Source organism: Epinephelus moara, chromosome 24 (assembly GCF_006386435.1).
Source record: "Epinephelus moara isolate mb chromosome 24, YSFRI_EMoa_1.0, whole genome shotgun sequence".
NCBI classification, from domain to species: domain Eukaryota; kingdom Metazoa; phylum Chordata; class Actinopteri; order Perciformes; family Serranidae; genus Epinephelus; species Epinephelus moara.
In genome coordinates, this window is record NC_065529.1 from 47,642,072 (window position 1) to 47,664,811 (window position 22,740).

Here is a 22,740-nt window from a genome sequence, read left to right on the forward strand (position 1 = left end):
CCATTCTAACACTGCCCTGAGCTTTCATCTGCATTGAGGTAAGCAACCCTGCTTCATATGAATACAATCTATTTTTATTCAATTTAGGATTTCACTTGTGTCCGCTGTTGTGCATGATATGCATAATTCTTTGTGCCGGGCCTCGCAACCTCAATTTCCCCCAGGACAATAAGCGTTATTGTATTCGTGTGAAGTCATCTCATATTCTAGACAAAGAACTGTGACAGCAGTTTACGACTACGCTTGCTGTTGACTGATTCCCTGTTGTGTCGCCATTGCTCAAGTCAACATTTTGATTGTTGTATCGTTGAATGGCATTCATATTCAGCTGTCACGTCTCCGCGCTGCTAAATAAAATCCAGCTCGGTAAACAATGTTTAGCTTCTGTGTTTTGATGACACGTTGCGGATTGGATTTTAAAGAGCTGGGCTGTACTGAAAAGAACACTAAAACAGGAAATGGCTTTACTCTGCGAATGAAATCAAGTTCATTCTCATGAGGTCCTTTGACAGCAAACAATGTAAGAAATAAAAAATATTAGATTTTACTTTATTTTTTTAGATATTGGTGACATAGATGGCAGTAATTGGTCATATTTTTCAAATGTTGTATATCTTATTTTGCATATAACCCATTCATGTATTTAAATGCCTTTAATATTATGATGATGGTAAAAGGTTTGAAAACATTCTGATGATCATCGTCAATGAAGTATTTTTTCTTTCAGATGTAAGGCCACTTCTGTTAACTAAACATCACGGTAGAAAATGGTTGATTCAGGGGCTTGTTATCCCATTTACAACAGTTCAAATGCTAAATCTGTGAGTGAAACATTTCAACCAAAGTGTAGGTATGCTCAGTATTTCATGGTCACAAGAAAAGCCAGGGACTTTCATGATGAAAGCACAATGTAAGCAATGAGTTGCAGGGTGTGTTTTGTGGCTGCGGAGTGATTTGAGGGAAGTGGTTTTGAGCGATCAGTGGAGGATGGTGTTTGGTGGATTGAAGCCGAGCTGTTTTCTTTCTACCAAACTACACCCACCAAACGTATCACTGCGCAGAAAGAAGTGTGCATTTACTAAAGCTTTGGTTCCCAAGTGGTGGGTCACAGGTCGATTCTGAATGAACCGCGAGTGACACATTTTATTTTCAAGTGCAGTAAATTTCAAGCACAGAGTTTTTAATCTGAAGTGCTGTTTCCGCTGTAGAGTGGGGGACTAACAGACAGATAGTTGACAGAGACAGCAAACTAGCTCAACGACATGGCCAAACAAAAGTATGATGCTGAATATATTAAACTGTGTAGACCTTGAACTAATGACTAAGGAGAAATCTGGCCCCCGTGGCTGGACCAGTTGGGAACCACTGTATTAAAGGACGAGAGGCTCATGCTCCTGACAATGTGAGATGTAAACATTAATGCTTTCCTCCTTCACTGAGATGTACCTTTCGCTAGCTCAGTGGTGCTAGGTGAGCTAGAAGAAGATGCACACTTCCTTCTGCGTGGTGACAGTGTTGATGAGTGTCATTTGGTCGAAAGAAAATAGTTCCTACGGTTTCCATACAACTGCTCACAGCAAGGTCTGTGGATTATCTTGAGTAACCAGGTCATGATTCTTGGAAAGAGACATTGCTGTTGAGTTTTTGAAATGTATTTTTAAGCTGAGCATCATCTAGTTCCATTATATTCAAGAGAAGGCAGACATCTTTACCCCTGATATCTCCAACACAGAAACTCACATCAAAACCATTTAAATTAAGAAATAGCCCTACAAATATGATTTTCAGATTTTCAGGTGAACTGTCCTTTTAAAGGCTTGGGGTTGGGGAGGTGCATGTTGTGTGTAAAGGGATGTAATCATGAATGCTACTGAAAGAGAATCGCCATCATCCACTGTTGTTCCATCCACCATATGTATCTGTTTCTGTCAAATCACTCACTAAATTAATGACGTACATGTAAGAATGAAACCATGCTTACAGTAATAACTTATTCGTATTATGTGCTATAACTTATGTAATGTAACTTAATTCAGATTTTTATCAGACAGAGCAATAAAAATGAACAGATAAATTTAGTTCATGGCTGTCTTCCTTTTTTTTTTTAAATAGATTTTCAGTCATTTCCTTTCATAAGAAAGTCTAATGTTAGCTTACTGTCCTCATACCCTGGTTATTGATTGTGCATGAAAGCAGCATGGTTTCACTGCTGTGCATCCGTGTGTGTGTGTGTGTGTGTGTGTGTGTGTGTGCATCCGTGTGTGTGTGTGTGTGTGTGTGTGTGTGTGTGCAAGACAGAGAGAGCAGACGTTCAAACACAGCCAGCGACACTCGAAGCGGAGCAGACATGCAAACAAATGCAGTAAGATGGCGATGAGAAGGAAAGACAAAAACCAAAGAGTAAAAAAAAGGAGAAAAGTTAAGAAACAAAAGGGAGGAGGAGAAGGAGGGGAGGGCAGGGGACAACCGAAATGAAACAGGGTTCGTGTTGTGTTTATGGTTGTACCGTGATGAAAAAATATAACATAGGGAAGAAAATATTCTGCCTATAAAGCAATAATCACCTTCGCTTGGGATGACTAGAATGTACGGCGTTGTTATTTGTCCCCTACCTATTACCACTAAGGCCAAGGGCCGCACGTCCCCGCCGGAAAGCATGAGAAAGAGAGGGAAGAGAGAAAACAAACAACAACAAAAAAAGAAAAGAAAGAAGAAAAAAGTCTAAGAAAAAAAGACGTATAGTTTTCTTTATCCATTTCATCAAGGTTTAGATCTCCCTGGTTTTCAATTGCACAATCTGTCTTAGAGGAGAGAAATGGCAGTGGTGAGAGATAGCACTAGAACATTAAGATCCATAGGACAACTAGCACTCAAGATGTGAGCTGGGATATGACTGAACTTTTTGCCAGGAAGCGTCAACGAGCATCTTGACTGCTCCATTACCAGGAAAAGGCCTAACAGATGTGTTGCTGCTGAGGATGTTTATTACCAAAGAGTGAATCAGTGAATGCAGATGTGTTGCTGGGGGTTAACATTTGAGTATGTTGAGTCTGTCAGCCTGGCTTTGACGGGTTAATTAAAATAAAGGGAGTAGGAAATGGAAGAGAAAAGAAATGAAGTGATGGTTGAAAGAAAAAAAAGTATGAACTTTGTGGCGTGGCAAAGTTGGAGCAAAGACACGATCTGGCCTCCAGGTTCTGCTGCGAAGGTTTAGCTCACCCAGGGACAAAATCAGATCAGTCAATAATTTCATTTTAGATTACAGAAGTTTGTAACAATTATATTGAGGCAACTAGGTGGCTTAAGTTAGCCCTCACTGTCACTCAGTTTCCCTACAGATCACTGACTATCAGCTTTAAATGTGGATGGCTGACCGACACATTCTCACTCCCAACTTGTCACATATCGCCGCTTGGTCAGTGGACTTTCATGTCTACATTCTATGCGCTAGGAATCCTGACATTTACATTCTGGGACGTCATGTCAATTTCCTTTTTCACAGGTAATGTACATTTTCTGCTTGTCTGCTAGTCCTTTTAAAAATAAACTTACAATGTTGGTAAACACCTTGTATTATGTTTATTTCATTGTACAACAAAAGCACATGGATAGGTTTAGAAAAAAACATCATGGTTTGGCTCTACGTTCGTATGGGAAGCAAACACTGGCCTACTAGGTGAAAGTCCGGCGTTATTGGACCCATCCCAATCTACAGGGAATTTCTAGGTCCTTAAATGACTTGGTGGCATTTCAAACTGACACTGTTTGGTGGCATTAACTGACGCCGCCCAATGGCATATGAAGTTGCTGCGAAAGGGTGGCTTTTTGTTCTCGTCTTTGTCTGATGCCAAAATGAATGACCAAGCGGCGGTATTTTACAACTTCAGAATGGGACTGGGTGGGGCTGACAACCATGAGCCATTACAGAAAGGTGAAAGTAACAACTAACCTATCTCTAATCTACATTTGTCAGAAGCAGAGTGCAGACATGATCTCACTGGTTGAATTCAACATCAGTTGGTTAAGCCAAAGAACCAGGTTTTCAGAAGGCAAGTAAGGTAACGCTCACCATAATTTCCAAAGAAACAATGATACATGATTGAGTCTACTGATATACCAGTGAAACCTATAAGGAAACAGTTAATAGACGAGTTTCCCTCTGGAGTTTATTGTTTTCTTTATCAGGAAACTTGGGTGTTCATCATCACATGTATCCAATGGCCACTCACAAACTAAAAAAAAAAAGAACATGCTCGATTCATATATCAATTTCTAAAGGTTTGTTTATAATGTTAGGCCCATTTCAGTGCAATTTATAATCTGGCAAGGCAGTATCAAGCAAAAGTTATGTTGCTATGGTTACCCACAATTTAATGGGCATGCAATGATTTGAAAACATTGAAAAATGTTGTACAGGTCTTTAGGACCACATCCTGTTACAAATCTATTCACTAATGTGAATGGACACCTAACACTGGCATTAGTTTAAATCAATAGAGTGGTGCAGGAATGAGTCCTAAAACCTGCAAATGAGGTAAGATTGTAGCACTTCCTGTTTGTCTCGAAGTGCGTTTTTGGTTAGATGTCTGAAATAAGGTCTGTGGTTTTGTTCTGTAACATAAAATAGTCAGTAAATATCCCACCCATGAATTTTGAAGCATTTACGTCAGTGCTAACAAGTGGCTAAATGAGACGCTGAACACAGCTTTACCACCTCGCTGTGGTGACAACATGGAAAGTCTTGCAACTGTGGTTTGGTTTGTTTATAGCCTAATGTTTGCTTTTTACTTCTGGTGATTGCATTTAGGCTTCAGAAAACATAAAAGTGTGTTGCATTTTTAAAGATTTTCTTGCTTAACAAAATGTAAGAATAACAGACGTTTGTTTGCTACAGAGCTTATTTTCCGCAATAACCGAAAATCCAATGGAAAAATCCCACAGGCTTTTTGACAAAAGAACCAGGAGGATGTTGAATTCTTGGTTGGTCTACAAAAAAATATCACTCCTGCAGCACTCTATTGTCACACATGAAACCATCTTAGCAGGTCAAAAGACAGGTCACTACCTTACCTAGTCAGCTACAGGCAAGTAGGACTCAGGCTGCTTTACAGATGGAAGGTTGTTTGAGGTTTCTCAGTTAGACTGCTAAAGAGCTTGACATTATTTTGGTACATTATTTCCTGTATCTTTGTTCTCTTTTCCTAAAGGCTTCCAGGACCTGGCCAAAATCATGGTTCTTTGGCTCTGTTTGTTAAGTTACACTCAGATTCTCTGCTTCTGTCAAGCCCAGATGCAGAGAAAATGCTGGCATTGTACGTTCCTGCAAACCACGGATCTGTTACATTTGTGTATTTCATAGGTATCATATAAACCTTTCTAAAGAGACACAGTATATGAGCTGACTTTAAGGCGGAGGGGATGGTGGATGGCGTGATACCTAGGCAAGACGCCTGCTAAGCTACAGACCACTGTTTGACACCAACAAATAGCAAAACTGATTATTTTATGGCAAGTCATCGCTTGCTTTTAGCTGCTTTCTTGCCACCAAATGTGGATGTTTCTAGCTGGGATTGGGGCACCAAAACTGGGTATTTTTAGCCAAACCATGATCTTTTCCTAACCATCACCAAGTGGTTTTTGTGCTTAAACCTAACCACACCTAACCACAGCGTTGTTTAGATGTAAAGTTTCAACATATCCGTGGTGCACAGAAATGTACAATGCCAACCTTTATTCTGGCAATTGGGTTGCTCTGACAGATGCTTACATAACTAACCTCAATTGTTCTCCAAATGTCTGCCTGTAAGTTTTATTTTAGTCTAACCAAAAACCACACCAGCTGATTTCACTGAATAGAACTCACTGAACCAGACAAGTGGTGTTTATCACTGAAATGAGCTGCTGTGGAGAGTGGATAGCAGGTATCACAAATAAATTAGTCATTGGCATTTGCAAAATTAGCCATCTGCATTGCCTCAGAACACTGCCCACATATGAAAAACTTTCAAAAAGTACATTTCCAGTAGGTTTAAAGTTTGTTTTGGGAACACTGATAATTTTACATATCGAAAAAAAAGTTAGCCTTTTGTCATATGAAAGACAGCCACAAAGTTAAAAGCATGTCTTTTCCCAAGCATACACACACATGCAGACAGACACAGAGCAGCGTCTACACGCTGTAGACCTCCACCCACAGTACTTTCCACTCAAATAAAAAACACAGCCTGGAAATGGATAGAGCAAGAAAAAAGCATGGTATAAAAGAGAAGAATGTGCACAAATGAGCAATAAATGCTTGATGCAGACGAGAAATAATAAGAGAGCGAGAGAGTAAAAGAACAGAGAAAGGAGATGTGGAAAAATCAAATCAATGTTTGATGCAGATGAAAAAAATAAAATAGAAAAAAGAGACGAGGTGAGGAAAATCAATAGCAAGCTGAAAAGCTTTCAAAGCACATCGCCTGGCACACAAATGGGTGTATTTGCCCGAGATGAGCAGCAAATAAAGATGGGAGACATGGGGAAAGCAAAACAGAATAGGATGAAATGGGTTCTGGGGCTAACGCTTTAGCCTCCATCCATCGGGTTTAATGAAGGCGGTCAATCGGTATGTAATGGCCCTGATGTTCCACTTTATACACTGATGAGCAACATGGATGCAGTATGAGATGGAAAAAGAGAGAGCAGGAGGGATGAAAAGGTGGGAGAATGTAAGACAGAAAGGGCAATAAAAGAGAAAGATTAGGAGAGAGGAGATGGAGAGAGAGAGCACTATGCAACGAAATCATGCAGAGTAACATGGTTAGGATGTGGGGTTGCCTGGCCTAAAGGTTGTGGGCTCACTTCTTTCTATAGTGGGTGTATGTGTGTGTGTGTTTACCTCATCTAACACACTTGCAACACAGTACGACTATTCTAGGGGGTCGTTTAATCACACTTCAGAAGGAACTTCACTAAGAAGTCAAATCAGACATAAAAGTAAAATCACATTGTTTATAAGAGCTGGCTGAGTACCAATGGAAGGGTGCTCATACCTTTGTTAGCCAGGCGGACACAGTTGATTTTGGTTTCCTGTGGAGAGAAGAGAAAGACAGACAGACTGTTTAGGTGACTTGTAGGAAAAAACCCTCGAGCAGAATCACGTGTTACATTTTTAAATAATCATCAGAAAAGTGTTGTTTCTTTGTGGGATGTTGTAAATCCAACCCGTCAGTGAAGATTCTCAGTCATCCAGGTCATGGTAATCATAAGTGCTAATATCGTAGGCAACTGGACTTGCTTGAGTTTCTAGAAGACGTTTCACCTTTCATCCAAGAGGTGTCTTCAGTTCTAATGGACTGGTGCGGAGTCACAGGCTTTAAATCCTGTGTGGGTGTGAACCCTTACAGAGTCATTAAGATCACATGTGAGTCACTGACCCAACCGGCCATCTTGTGTGTCGTTAGGGTTTGATGGGTTCAGGTGAGAATGGGTGTGAAGTCGTCTGGGAAAGGATGCCACGACTGTAGGCCACCTCTTCTGTTTAACAATGGTCATTCCAGTTCGACATAAATGGCTTCTTTCATGCCTCTTTCAAACCATCTGTCTTCTGTGGACAAGATGTGAACATTGCTGTCCTCGAAGGAATGTCCCTTCTCCTTAAGATGTAAATGGACAGCTGGGTCTTAACCTTCAGAGCTTGCTCTCGGATGAGAGGCGAAACGTCTTCAAGAAACTCAAGCAAGTCTGGTTTCCTACTACATAGCACTTGCGTAAATCCAACCCATTCGTGTTGGCCCCTAAACAACTCATAACTCTTTGATTGCTGAGCAGTTTCCAACAAATAATGCAACTTTTCTTCCAGGCAGCCATTGATTTCAGTTCATATTCTCCATACTGAAAACACTGTAGCTAATCTAAAAGTATGAAAAACTTGCTTGTATTACTTTTTGTCAAACAGAGAGTGTCCTTTGTTTGGTTGTGTCGTACAGAAGTAGAGACCATTTTCAACATTTTTCTTTGTGGTGCTCTCGAAGATGCTCTGACATTCATGAACACAAAACATTGTGTTGACAGCCAGAGACATGAGAAAACCAAATTACAGTATACAACACTGATGCTGTGAAAAGGATTATGCAAATTTTGTCATTTTTTGCATTAGAAAGGCTGTGAAGTCTGCAAGTATCTGATGACTGAGTGTCCTTGAACGCATCGGTGGTCACTTTGAAAATAGTTCCTGCTCACAACTGCAGTACCACTTGATGATAACTTATTCATAGAACTTTTAATTAAGCTTAAAGAAGAAATGGCAGCAAGGTGTCATGAATTGTTCAGCAATAGAATATGTTACCTGAGGGAGTGGACCCGATTTTTACAGTTAAGTAAAATGAGTGGAAGTCAATGGTTGTCCTAAAGGGGCTTTATGTGAAAGTCAGAGCATACTCTATTCTCAACATGGAGGTGGCTGAGTCAGCGGTTAATGGTTCTAGCTCCACAAACAAAGCTAAACAATGGCAACAGTGCTGATAGAGCTAACAGTGTTAACCGGGGGGAACTGGAGGGTGGGCAATAAGCTTTCTGTATGAGCACAGTGCAAAGTAACAGCTACCCACTGGGATACACATGTGTACTAACATGCATGCGCAACCGGACTGGCTTACCACAACAAACAAGGGACCACAGAGAAGCTCGGATTACAACACTTCATCCTCTGCTAAGGACGTCATTACTCCACTTTGTCTTTATATAGCAAACAGTGGTTTGCTGCTATATCCTCCTGAGACCCGAACTTTTGTTTGGTATGCATTTTTAATTTCTCCTAACCATTTGGGATCAGTAGGACCTGATAAGTATACAAAACTAAACATTGTCAATGACAATAAAGTCCCAATTTCCTCACACAAGACGATACAGTTCCAGTGTCTTCAAACGTGTACTTCCTAATTAACAGTGTCTTAGCTTGTTACTGTTGCTAAAATTGGTAAAATTTGTTGCCATATCAAGCTACAAACGTTATTAATCATAAATGAACAAGTTTCAACCCAAAAATGTGATCAGGTTTTGGACCTTGTCCACTGCAGACTGACTTGGCAGAGATGGCTGCCATCTTACTACCCCTAGATGGCATAAAAAAGTGTCCATGAACAAGAACAACAGGTCTAAGGGTGCTTTCAGGCCTAGAGTTGTCTTGCCTTGGTCCGAATCAGGGACTAAGTTGCATAGTTTCCTAGAGTTGGTTCGTGTTCTCACGGCAGCATTTACAAGAGGACCAGATCAAATGCCTTGTGTGAGAAAGCTGCTCTTGATTGGTCAGAATTTCCATGTGGGAAAAATCCAGGAAGTAAAGCAAACGTTGAAGAAGAGTACACTTGCAAGATAAATGTGACACTTTCTAATGTCACAATGGAGGGACAACTACGCAGGTTGATTTTAGCGCTGCTCATCGTGGACTATATTGCTGTCATTGTTCATTTTAGTCAAACCATACAGTTTGAAAACGAGGCGCGGCTCCAACTAGAAAACAATGTTTTGATGCATTGGATGTGCTGAATGTGCATATTAAGGCAGTACAGGAGGAGGTGCACATTAATAATCCTCCAGGACTGTAACATGCTCATGTTTAACCCAAACAATGTGTCATGTGACTGCAGTTGGTTCAGATCCAGGTCGGAACACGTTCTGACCACAAATGAGCTTCACAAGACCACCTCTTCAAGGTCTCGGTCCGGTTGTTTTGGTGCACACCTGAATGTGATTGCTGTGTTTACGCCTGCCCAAACGAACCGCACTGAGGGGGCAAACAAACTTGAGTTTGACTGAACTGAACCAAACAGGGCAGGTGTGAAGCATCCTAAGTGAAGCTGAATAATGTATAAGGTCAAGTAAACCCAAAATGTGATGTCCTCATATGAGGACACAGGGTCTCAAGAGGATATTAATGCTCTGAATGCTGAACACAAAACCTTCAAGCAAGGAATCAGTATAAAATCATATGTGACGGGTCAGAACATGGTCAGCAGTAGTTTTAAGTACACAGAATTTGTGGTCAATGGAGTAAAACATGCAAACCGTGTCATACATGGATCAAAGGCATAAAGTAAACACACACCTTATTCTTACACACCATGCTGTTATTGGTCTTTTTAGATAATCAATAAGATCATGGGACCATGTTATTACTCTGTTTCTCATTTTGTCCTACTTTGCAATTCACTGACCAGCTTGATTAGTCTCAAAACACACATGTAAAATAATATTATTAATATCAGGATCAATAAGTCATCATGTTTGGCGCTGATTAAATTCATCCTGGATTTATTCACAGACAAAATCGAAGGATGGACACACGCTGCACACCTTTATCCAAGTACACATGTACATTTGGCAGCCAATCACACACTTACACACACATTTTCCTTCACTCTTACTCTTGTGTTTCACTTTGTTCGGTTTATTACTCTTTCAACTGTCCATGAATCTGTATTAAACATAACATTAAAGAGTAAGTAAAAAAATAACTGTGTACTTGTCTGAAAGAAAATGGTTAATATCTTCAATAATCTGTCCTAGCAGGGCAGGTCACAACACCTCTGTCAACCTCCATCTATCACACAGTTGTCCATTTTGTCAAGCCCCTATGTGCCCTCCCTTTTCTGTTCCTCACACTTTACGTTCCCGTGGTTCCACTGTTTCTGTCATTTTCTTTCTGATGGGCTGTCACCACCTGAAGAGGTGTGTGCTTTTCTTTATTCCAGCTCTTTTTATTTCTTCACTGCTCCTGTCTTTCCCTCTATTCTTCCCTCTATGATGTGCTGTCACCAGTAAGTGTACGTATCTAACCCACTTGTCACACGGAGATTGGCCTCCTTCACATGTTGGCCCATTTGTCTTCCTCAAAGACGATTACGGCAGCAGCTGCAGACACTGACGCCTGTCACTTTAGCATTTGAACAGAGTCACTCCCATGGTACTGACAATGTACATTTATTCTTCTAAATTTGACTTTTTAAGGTCATAGTGACATTGAGCTTTTTTTTCCCCTTTTTTGACAACTGGAACCTGGAAACAAAAGAGCCTGTGTTGGGAGTTGAAATCTTCTATAAGGCCTGTTTCAGATGAACACTGGTGGCAGAAACAAGAGTAGAAGTTTTCTTTCTGATACTTTACTTTAAGGAATAGAGTTAAAAAGCAACACAAAGTGCACAACAGCCCAATGCTAGAATAAAATGCTGGCATTGTACGTCTCTGCAAACCACAGATATGTTACGTTTGTATGTTTCATACTTATGATGTGGTTCAGATTACGTGTACGAGTTTGGAAGAGGAGAGGATGGTGGACGGCGTGACACCTCAGCAAAATGGCTGTCAAGCAGCACACCACTGTTCAAGACCAACAGAAGCAGTAGTTGTTTCATGAGAGTTCGATAGGTCGGACATCGACATGTCCAGCTGTGTTTGTAGCGACTTTTTAACAAGCGTTTGGGATATGTTGGGGTGAGTTTGTCACGACACAAGCGTATATTCTTTAGTGTTCAGTACATGTCCAGCTGCGTTTGTGGTGACAAAAGCGGGTGTTTTTAATGAGAGTTTTTTTATATGTCCAGCCATATTTGTGCCAACAAATAAGGTGTTTTTAAATTTGGGACATTTAAAGCTGAGTACGAAGCGACAAAGAAAAAAAAAAAATGTATGAGAGTCTGGGCATTTCCAGCCATAGGGGGTATGCTGGGTATATTGAAATGTAGGTTTCGCGCAGGTTGCATGTTGACTGAAGCTAAACTGACTCTCAAACTACAACTCAGTATTTTGGAATAGACACTATGACTTAATAAAAGACCGTTTGCTGCACCACAGCAACTTAAAAACCTCATTATATCATTCTCTTACATTGTTAATGTTACTGACATCGATTAAGATGAACTGGTTTCAGCTGTATAATGGTTTCTGACATCTGATGACCTAAGCTGGTCTTGAAAGTGTTTACACGGTCATTAAGCAAATGAATGCCATAGGCATTTTGTTTTGGGCCTTTGTTCAACAGGTCACCACAGTGAGGATTATGTAGTCGTTTGCCTGGTTATTTCCATATCAACACTTCAGCCCTCTACAGTGGCAGCAGCAGTAAATGATGGGTGGTAATTATGAAGTCTCTCAGAGCCTTCAAGTGAGGTTGTGTTTATCTGTGTTTACAGGAGAGTCCTTTCAAACAAAAACTGTATGAGTGGGAAGTTTCTGATATCATCCAGTTCACACGCTGTGACATGTGCTGATGGTGATGCTGTGGAGGAGTTATTTTCTTCTAAATGTATTAAAAAATGTTTTATTCCTGCAGGAAAAATAAATTAAAAAATGAGTAAAGGTAACAACAACCAACCTGTTCTCAGTGTCAAATACCAACACTGTGTCACTCCCCTCAGCGTCTCACAGCGTCACACAGGGCACCATTTAGCGTCTGTATATGATGCACAGCCCCAGCACATTGTAACATGTGGTTAATGTTGAGAAACAGTCGTGGTTCGATTAAGGAAACAAACTACTTGGTTAGGTTTAGAAAAATGAAAACGATGTTTTGGGTTAAAATAAGTACGTCTGTAACGTAACATAATGTGACGGATATATCACGTGAGTGACGTCATTGTGTGATAACTATATGTAAAACATGTAATGTCACGTTATAACTGTTAACTTTTAGTTTTTACACGGAACATGAACAGCTGTCTTGGTCATTAATTTGCGCGTCAGACACCGACTTATTCTTACTCTTACACTTCTTACAATTCTCTATTCTTTACATTAGACCAACTGTAACAAATCACAATTCCCAATTGAGTTGGGAGTGACAAATGTGTTGCCCTCCCACCCTACACTGACTGTTTTAGAGTCCTCACAACACTTGCGGAGATCCAAGGGGAGAGGAGGTAGCAACACAACTCCACCTACTGCCTCTCTGTGCACCACGTTCACATGTGTGCACTTGCGCAAGACCGTGAGACATGGGCACCGCGTTGTGTGTGTTTTTCCAAACAACTTTTTATGTCGGGGCTTCAGGACACGAGCAGTATGGAGATATTTTGTGGTTTCAATTATGTGTTTTTAGACGTTTGAATCTGGGGCGCCGTCAGCCTCCATTAGGTGGAGTTGTGTTGCTACCTCCTCTCCCCTTGGATCTCCGCAAGCGTTGTGAGGACTCTAAAACTTCATCTGAGCCTCCCTCGGCATATGGGTGAGTAGATAATGGCTGAATTTTCATTTTTGGGTGCACTATCCCTTTAAGTCACTTGAACACCGAACATTTTGTTTTCTTGACTTCAGATGTTGAAAATACAACCTCACAAGTTCCACTTAAGGCAACATGCAACTGGAGGACAGCTGGTATTTCTGAGTGATAAGCTACACACACACACTCACACACACACACAAGAGAGGGTAGCCAGGAAATCATCCTGCACTGCTCAAAACTGATCACGTTGACTGATGAACGGTGTCATTGCAATGTGACATTCACTTGCAGGTGTCACACTGTCAGGAAATGATGGAGAAAAATGGCAAACTGTGAGACAGAGTGAATAAAGTTTAATATGCAGTGTTTCTAAAATACTGTGGCTGCACTATGTGAAAGTGGATTTCAGTTTGTCAAAAAATGACACAGAGTACCTGCCATTTTTTTTAACATTGTGTTTTCATTTTGTGCAATCAATCAGTCACAGCAGAAGAGAAAGAATATAATGACGGGCAAAACAGGAGACAGACACTTTTTTTGTTCATAGGCTGAATGTTTGTTATTGTCACGTTTGTGTGCCTTTCTATGTGTGTGTGTGTGTGTGTGCGCTGGGAGCTGGCTTATGAAGTTAAAGAGCAGGGAAGATAAATGTTAGTGGATGATGGATGGTGTGAGCCTCTAAGCTGGATCTCTCCACAAGACTAAACACACCTGCTTCTACTACATCTCTGTCTGCTTTCCATCTGTCTGTCTGATGACTGACTAAACATCTACCTGCTTACTGTCTCTTTATCTGATTCTGTCCTTGCTCTCTTTGCATGAATGCATAATTTTGATTGTAGGCATCTGAAGGTAACTTGTACAGAAACTGAGAATTGCACATTAGCACACAGATGACCTCTGAAAGTCATCAGTGTGTTCGATGTTTTCTGCTCGTCAGTGAATATGAAAAGATATTATGTAACAACAACTGATGTGCAGGGGTTAATTACTTGGTGAGACCTCTTGCTTTCATTAATTTCACTGAAAACTGATTTAGACCCCGATCACACAGAAAGCATTTTAGCAGCTGGAGGTGGCTTTTTGTAATCATTTTTAATGAGAGTGAAGCTTTTTGCTCGCGGTTTTTGCATTGCGACGCACCTCGCATTTTTGCCGGAGCGCTCTGAACTCCTTCAGAGCAGAAAAAGGCCCTACATCATCTCTTTTTTCATCGTCTTTTATCCCATTGTCCAGTCAGATGATTTGGCCTTTTTTGGCCTTCTGTGGTGGTCACAACAACAAGTTTACAGTTGGTAAACAATGGAGGAGAAACTGTTGGTAGCGGTTGCTGGATACCCAGAGCTATACGGCTCGGAGATAGACAGCAGGATGTCAAACTGCCCCTGAGTCATCCTAAAATCTGCCTAGAAACAGCCATCATGGAGGAGAAGCTCCTGGACCAACTGGTGGTACTCCCCATGATCCACCCTCTTTTTTAGGGTCTCATGTACCCACACAGATCTCCCAACAAACTATTTGCTGACAGCCTCTCACCCTCAACCAGAGCTGGTAGATTGAAAATGGTAGATTAATGACACGGGAAGGTTAGTGTAAGGATTTGACGGGGTGGTTGCCTGACAAGAGTGGCACTCAATTTTTAAAAAAAGGTTGCAACCTGCAAAACATTATTTGTGTGGTCAGGGCCTTAACAGGTTAGATTTCATTCGGGAAGGCAATCACCAGAGGCCCCATGACACAATATTATAACAATACATAAGTCATGATACAATATTATTTTCTACCATATGCTGAGTATTGGGACAAAATCTGTTGGGATATATTTCGACGTATTACCTTTTCTCAACTACAAATTCTGTCCCCCAAGAAAAACTATGTCAATTATTATCTAATAAGATAAAGTTTTCAGTCTGTTCATCTCACGTCAGTCACTTTAATTGCAGGAAAGTGTATCTAGTGGACTGGAAAAGCACCTGATAATATTATTCTAGTAGGCTACCAAAAGTTTATTTTGTATTCATGACATAAATAATTTATAAAATAAAAACACTGATACTTGGTGTCCCTGTAGCGATTTGATAGTACCACACAAAATGATTGCAATACTATGTTGTACTGATTTTTTTTCCCCCATCCCTAAATTTTTGGGTGGTGCAGAGTTTGCATGTTCTTCCTGTGTCAGCGTGGGTTTCCTCCAGGTGCTCCAGCTTCCTCCCACAGTCCAAAGACATGCAGGTTAATTGGTGACTCTAAATTGTCCGTAGGTGTGAATGTGAGTGTGAATGGTTGTCTGTCTCTATGTGTCAGCCCTGTGATAGTCTGGTGACCTGTCCAGGGTGTACCCTGCCTCTCGCCCAGTGTCAGCTGGGATAGTCTTAATAAAAAACAACTGCTTTTCATGACACTATCCCGGCTGGAAACAAGGTGGCAGATCACTAAAAAACAACCATGTTGGGTGGCTGAAAATCAGCTGAAAGATGCAGCAATGACTCATTAAAACACAACCCAGTTTAGTTGTTTGTTGGTCTTGAACAGTGGTCTGCAGCTTGGCCCGCCACCTCCACATGACAAAGTCAGCTCAAATACTGTGTCACTTTAGAAACATTGACATGATACGTATGAATGTAAAAATGTAATATATCAGTGGTTTTCAGGAATGTGCAAAACCAACATTTCCCTCTGGTGCCTGGGCTACTTTGTACGTATATTTAAAAAATAAATAAATAAATCATTAGAATAAAATCTCACATAGCGCCTCATAATAGATGTCTCAAATTTCAACGTTTTTGATATATGAATCATAATGGGCAGAGGTCCCCATGGTAAGTGTGGTGTATATCCCACAAATAGCCCCCATGGGAATCAGATCAGTTCCCAGAGTATCAATGACTTGTGTTTCTAGAAATTGGCCCTATCGTGCCTATTTACGGTCCATTTAGAGACCTGGCTGCTCTGGATTCAGTCACTGTGAACAGAGGCGCTGCCTCGTCTTCGCTCATGCTAATGGGCTAAACCTCAGGAGGTTGCAAGAAGCAAAGTTAATAAATGTAAGGCCAATTTATTGCCCTGCCTCCATCCAGAGAGGCTGGGAGACGAGAGGAGGGGAGTTGTTTACGGTGGAGACACTGGAGACACAGTGTGTGTGTTACTGTGTGTGTAGTAGTTAACTTTGTGGAGCCTGACAGGAATACTAAGTGTGTATGTGAGATGCAGCTGCTGTGTGGGTGAGCTCTCTCCCTCTTTTTCCATCCATCTATCTTTCCATCTTCCCTGCTCCCGTCCCTCTCTTTTCCTTTCTTACCATCAAACAGTTGGTTGGGTCAGTGTTCTGACTGACAGGCAGGATTGCCAACCGGGTGTGTTTTCTGTCTGACTTTTGGATACTGCGATTGGCTGTTGGGGTTCCCAGGCAACCCAAGGTAGCCAGGGTAACAACTTTTTTTTTTTTTTTTTTTTTAGTCCATAACTCTTTCACACACTTTCTTGCTGTCTGTCTTTCTCCTCCATCTATTTGTTTCTCAACAACTTCAGTTTAGCTAACGGCTCTCTCTGGTACCAAAAACTCTTGATACACACACACACACACACACACACACACACGTACATACAAGGATAGAAATACACACACTGTGTCCTCAGCCTCTCAATTGTTAACAGCTCCCCCAGTAAGCCCCCCCCCCAACACACACACACACACACACACACACACACACACACACACAGAATAAAAGTGCATTTAGGGATTTTCAGGTCAGCTGAGTGCATCTTGATTGACACTGACTGTCAGTTGGTAAAATCTCTCTCTGTATGTCGCTCTCCTGCAACCACCTAAATCTGCACTCTGAGGTTTGTGTGTGTGTGTGTGTGTGTGTAAGAATGACGTTGATTGTCAGAGTACCTTGGCCAACCCCTGAGGCTTTTTACTTGTCAAGAAAAGGTGTCTGGCTGCATTTTTCACAGCACGGGAGGGCATGTTTTTCCGCGTGTGCCACCGTTTCCTTTTGTTTTGTGCCATTTCTCGCCCCATTTCTCCTCGCCGTCTTCCTCCGACAATCCCACCTCTCCTGCCTGCTCACTTTTCTCATCACTTCCCTTTGCAGTTTTGTGTCTTTCCTTCTCATCCATCCATCTCTTTCTCTGCCCTCCCATGGATTCACCCTGAATTTCACATCCGGTGTTTTATCCATTTAACTGATGCTCTTATCTACGTTGAGTGAGTAAGACGTCGGCCTGTTCAACGATGTGGCATGCTGAGAAAACCGCTTTCCCTTATTTCTATTCACTTTATTCCCCTCTTTTCACAACACATTCTCACTCCGACCTCGTCACATATTCATGTTCATTCATTCATGTCCAGATACAACGTGAGAGGTACCCTGGATGTGTTGGTTGTTGACATTCTGGGACGCCGTGTCAAGTTCTGCCTGTTACATGTTTCAAAATACACTTCTGTTTTCATAGGAAATGTACAGTTTGCATAAAAACACGACATCGGTACAACACTGCGAATTGACCTCCCACAACTAATGCACGCGGTTAGGTTTAGGACAAAAGAACAGGGTTAAGCTATATAATCTTACAGGACGTGAACACCGCTCTCCTGGGTGAAAGTTGGTGTTTGTTGGAACCATCCACCAACCCTCCCACCCATCCCCTCTCAGACTGGGGCAGCTGTGGCTCACAGGTAGAGCGGGTCGTCCACCAATTGGAAGACCTGGGATTCCATTCCCAGCTCCTCCAGTCCACATGTCAAAGTAAGATACTTCAGATACTGAACCCCAAATTGCCCCTGATGGCTGTTCCAGTGTGTGAGACCATGTGAAGGGTTACAGAGTAGCAGGTGGCCATTTACCATTTGCTTTTGCCGCCTTAACTTTCGTTCTTGTCCCGCCATGTTTTCCTCTGATGCCGCTGAGTGCTGTTCAACCATCACGGCGACTGGCCACGTATCATGCCGACGTTGAAGGACAGCTTCTTTTGTCACAAGTCACTGCCCAAGCACTGGATTTCGTCAACTTCAAGGTGGGACCAGGTTGCTTTTCACCATTCCTCCATCTTTCTATACTTTCTTCTTCTCATTCTCATTTCTTTGTCCGCTCTCTCTCATTTCCCAGGGTTTGTATCCTTTCTTTCTTTGCCTCCAATCTCATAGGAATTGCAGCACCTTGCAAGACAAGTGCAGACTGATGGAGGTAGCCAGGTTTAAGGCCAAAAGTGTGTCGACACTTGAACCTGGAACCTTGCTGCAGGCAATACGCTCCCAATCCTTTTGGCTGGGCTCGCAGTCAGCTTTCTGGTTCCTCCCTTAAGTGTTGGAAGAGGTTGAAGACATTTACTTTGGAGGACTTATTGTAAAGGTCCAAAAACTTAAACAAACGTCATAGCAGTTTGTCAAGATTTTCTTTGTTTCCTCGCCCACTGTTTTTATTCCTTCCTTTGGTTTTCTTTCATTTTGCAAACCGTGTCCCCTGTATGTCTCTCCTCTCCCGCTATTTCTCCTCAGCCCTGCCGGCCTCCATCTTTGCCTCCAGTGTTATATCTTCTTTAATCTCCCTTTCACTCTTTTTAGACTTTTATTCCCCCTCCTTTCGTTCCTTATCCCCAAGTCCCAGATCACTCTTGCTCTTACTTCTCTTACTTACAGCCCCCGGCACTTTATCCTTGTCTGTGCGTGTGTTTGCCTTTAATGTGGGTGGTGTGTGTGTGTGTGTACGTTTGCGTATGTACGTGTGTGCGTGTGACATTACACGACATCGAGGGAGATATCAAGATTGCCGTTGGTGAGTAGTTTTAATGCGTGGAGCGTCAACTAATTGGCACAATGATGGGAGATGAGAGACTGGCATCAGACTGATGTCACCCCAGAGGGGGGAGAGAGAAGGAGAGATGGGTTAAGGGAAAAAAGCGGAAAAGGAAGAGGGAGGCAGAAGTGTGTGAAAGAAAAAGGAAGGAAAAAGACAGGCAGGAGGACAAGAAGAAGAAGAAGAAGAAGAAGGGAAGAACAGGGAGTAATGACAGAAAACGTTTAGAGGAAGGAGGGAGTGGAAAGGAAAGGAAAGGAAAGGAAAGGAAAGGAAAGGAAAGGTAAAAGGAAGAAAATAGAGGGACCAGAAAAGTTGAGGAGAGGTCAAGTGGAGCAGGTTGGAGTGCAAGCAAGCAAGAAAAGGAAACACTGAGCAGTGCAGTCACCACAAGAATATATTGGCATTGTACATTTCTACAAACCACAGATATGCTACATTTGTACGCTTCATAGGTGCCATATCGAAGTGACACAGTATATGAGCTGAATTTGTTATCAGGAGGTGGATGGAAATAGTGGATGTGGTGACACCAACAGCTGGTGAAATGCCTGTTAAGCTGCAAACCACAAAACTGTTTTTTTTTTTTTCAAGCGAGTCTTTGCTGTATTTCTGTCCTCCAAACATGGTTGTTTTTCACTGATATGTCGCTGCATTTCCTGCTGGGATAGTGCCATGAAAACTGCTTCTTTTTGAAAGAGACTTTGCTACACTTCCTGCCAGGACAGTGCCACAAAAGCATCTCTGCAGGCTCTTGTTCAGCAAGACGTCACTGTGTTCCCTGCTGGGATAGTGCCACTATAATTAGACACCAAGACATCACTGCATTTCCTGCCTGTGATAGTGCCATGAAAAACTGCTGTTTTCTGCTGAGTCATCCCTGTGTTATTTATTTTTCATGCCAGGATAGTGCTACAAAAAGCGTCTTTTTCCTGCCTGTGTCATGCCTCAAAAAGAGGTTCTTTCTAAGCGAGACATTGCTGTGGTTCCAGCTGGGATAGTGCCTTGAAAAGCAGCTCTTTTTGAGAAAGACCTCACTGCATTACCTGCCAGGATAATGCCACAAAAAAAACACTGTTTCTTGCCGAGACATTGCTACATTTCCTGAACCATGAAGTGCCATGAAAGTGCCTCAAAAAGAGGTTCTTTCTAAGCGAGACATTGCTGTGGTTCCAGCTGGGATAGTGCCTTGAAAAGCAGCTCTTTTTGAGAAAGACCTGACTGCATTACCTGCCAGGATAATGCCACAAAAAAACCACTGTTTCTTGCCGAGACATTGCTACATTTCCTGCGCCATGAAGTGCCATGAAAGTGCCTCAAAAAGAGGTTCTTTCTAAGCTAGACATTGTTGTGTTCCCTGCTGGGATAGTGCCTTGAAAGGTGGTTCTTTCTTAAAGAGACCATGCTGCATTTCCTGTCAGGATAATGCCATGATAAGTGTCTTTTTTGCCAAGACATCACTGTGTTTCCTGCCTGTGATAGTGCCTTGAAAAGTGGTTCTTTTTGAAAGAGACCTCATTGCAATTCCTGCCAGGGTAGTGCCACGAAAAACGTCTGTTTTTTGCAGGCACATCGCTACATTTCCTGCCGGGATAGTGTCTATTTTTTTTGCCAAGATGTCACTGTACTTTCTGCCAGTGTAGTGCCTCACAAACAGGTTCTCTCTAAGTGAGACATCACTGTGTTCCCTGCTGGGATAGTGCCACAAACAGTGGTTGCTTTTAACAAAACAATGCTGCATTTCCAGCAGCTTTAAGCCAACAAAACCTGGTATTTTAGGAATAACAGGACATTTTTTAAGCATAACCAATTGGTTCTTGCACCCAAACCTAACCACGTTAACCACAGCGTGGTTGAAACATGAAGTTCCACATTTATTGAGTGATCGGGTTGCATGGAGGAGTAACATAAAAGGTAAGAATGGGAGTGAGACGAGATAAGATGAGATGAGGTGAGAATGATGAAAAAGAAGGAGAAAAATGCGAGGAGGAGGAGAAGGAAAGAATAAATAGACAGGGTGGGAGGTTAAAAGAAGGTAACAATGAAAAGGGTAGAATGAGGATGAAAGAAAAAGAAGGTAAAAAAACAACCAAGAGAAATATGATGTATGGATGAAGAGCAGAAAGGTGGGAGGGAAAAAGAGGTGGAGAGAAAAGAAGTGTGAGGGAAAATGGTTAAATGGGAACAGAGGAGTCAAAGATGAGGGGGAAGAAGAGAGGGACACAAACACACAGAGGGAGGGTTAAAAAACAAAAAATAAATAATTTGAGAAAAGGAAGTGAGACATGGAAAGAATGTAGGTGGATTTTCTTTCCTATTAGAGGCACAGAGGCAACAGCAGTGAGCAATGGAGAGATGGAGAGTGGGTGGTTTGAGAGAACAATTTCTTCTAAATGTTCTCGAGAGAGAGAAAGTGACAGAAAATGAAAGAGAAAGAGGGTGGAGAGACGTTCTCCTTGATGGACAGGTGGAGCTCAGAGGGGGTAAAAAAAAAAGAAAACCAGCAGGATTATCCAAGACACGCAGAGAATGAGAAACAGACTTTGATCCATGGGATCAAACTACAACAAACCAGCCAAGTCCTCTAAAATGTAAATGAGTTTCTTTCTAAGACATCCACCGCTTGAGGAAAAAAAAAGTGACACCTACTCTCACAAAATGACTGACAGCTGAGAAATTAAACAAATTACAGGACTTTGTGAGAACGGCAGATAACTTAAATCCTTGATTGACAAAATATCACTTTATTGCAACAGTATATAATGGAGATATTGAATTTAAAGAGTAAAATATTCAAATACTGACATTCTGCACAGACATGGCTCGGCAGTCTGTTCAGAGTCAAACGACAGCTGGTCGCACTGGATTCACTAGCCAGCTCATTTTCTACATAGCCAGTGCACCTTTCCAAACAGAGCAATATGCAGCACCTTGATACCATGATGTGCTCCACACTGTTTTTCACTATGTTTGAGTCTATAACTCCTCGAACTACCATCAGAGGATTGAAGTCAATAGGTCTTTTTATAATTCCTGATAAGGTCTGAGAAATATTGCTCCAGTGGTTTAATATCCTCGGGCAACTGCAGAACATATGAGCTAGTGATGCTGGTGCAAGCTCACAGTGCTCACATGAAGGATCTACTTCTGGAAATATCCTAGTCTATATATTGTTATCAAATAAATCCTACAAAGTGCACCTTTAAAACGTCCTAATTCTTAATAAAGTAGATTTACTTGCTCAAACCAAACCTTGCCTTTTCAGCTGGCTGGCCAACAACCTGCTTTGTCACTAAGGCAATGGTTTAGGTTTTGTTTCAACATTCATTTCAGTTTTTAATGCAGTATTTTTTGCCTTTTCTGCAACAGTTTACGGTCTACATGTCTTTAATTTGATTAGAATAAAAGTTCTCTGCTACCACATATTTTTACATGGCGGAACAAATGCACATGTTCTGAACACAGAGTGGATATCTACATATTATACATTTAGGTAGGAGGACTTGTGGGATCATAAAGCAACCTGGTGACGTTCCACACTTGCGTTACCTGAGCCAGTTAGCTGAAGTGGATTTTAAAGTTGAAAATACTTTGTCAAGGTTTTGGTTTATTTCTAAAAGAAGTTAAATATTAAGATTATCCTCCGATAACAAATAACAACATTTCACAAATGCCCGAAAATGACATTTGAAGTTCAAGTGACGAAGCTTTCTAGGGACTCTTGCATGATGGGGGCAAAGG

The 22,740-nt window shown here is 41.6% G+C and overlaps 1 protein-coding gene across 1 annotated transcript in view; it reads right to left on the minus strand.

Moving 5' to 3' along the window:
• ptprt (protein tyrosine phosphatase receptor type T) overlaps positions 1–22,740 on the minus strand; it is a 531,138-nt gene that overhangs the window by 199,489 nt on the left and 308,909 nt on the right. Inside the window, exons 15-16 of the mRNA XM_050039413.1 lie at positions 7,035–7,071; positions 2,565–2,621 (exon numbers count right to left, since the gene is read on the minus strand). Of these exons, the coding sequence (XP_049895370.1) occupies positions 2,565–2,621; positions 7,035–7,071 (94 nt within the window). The remainder of the gene's footprint in view (positions 1–2,564; positions 2,622–7,034; positions 7,072–22,740) is intronic.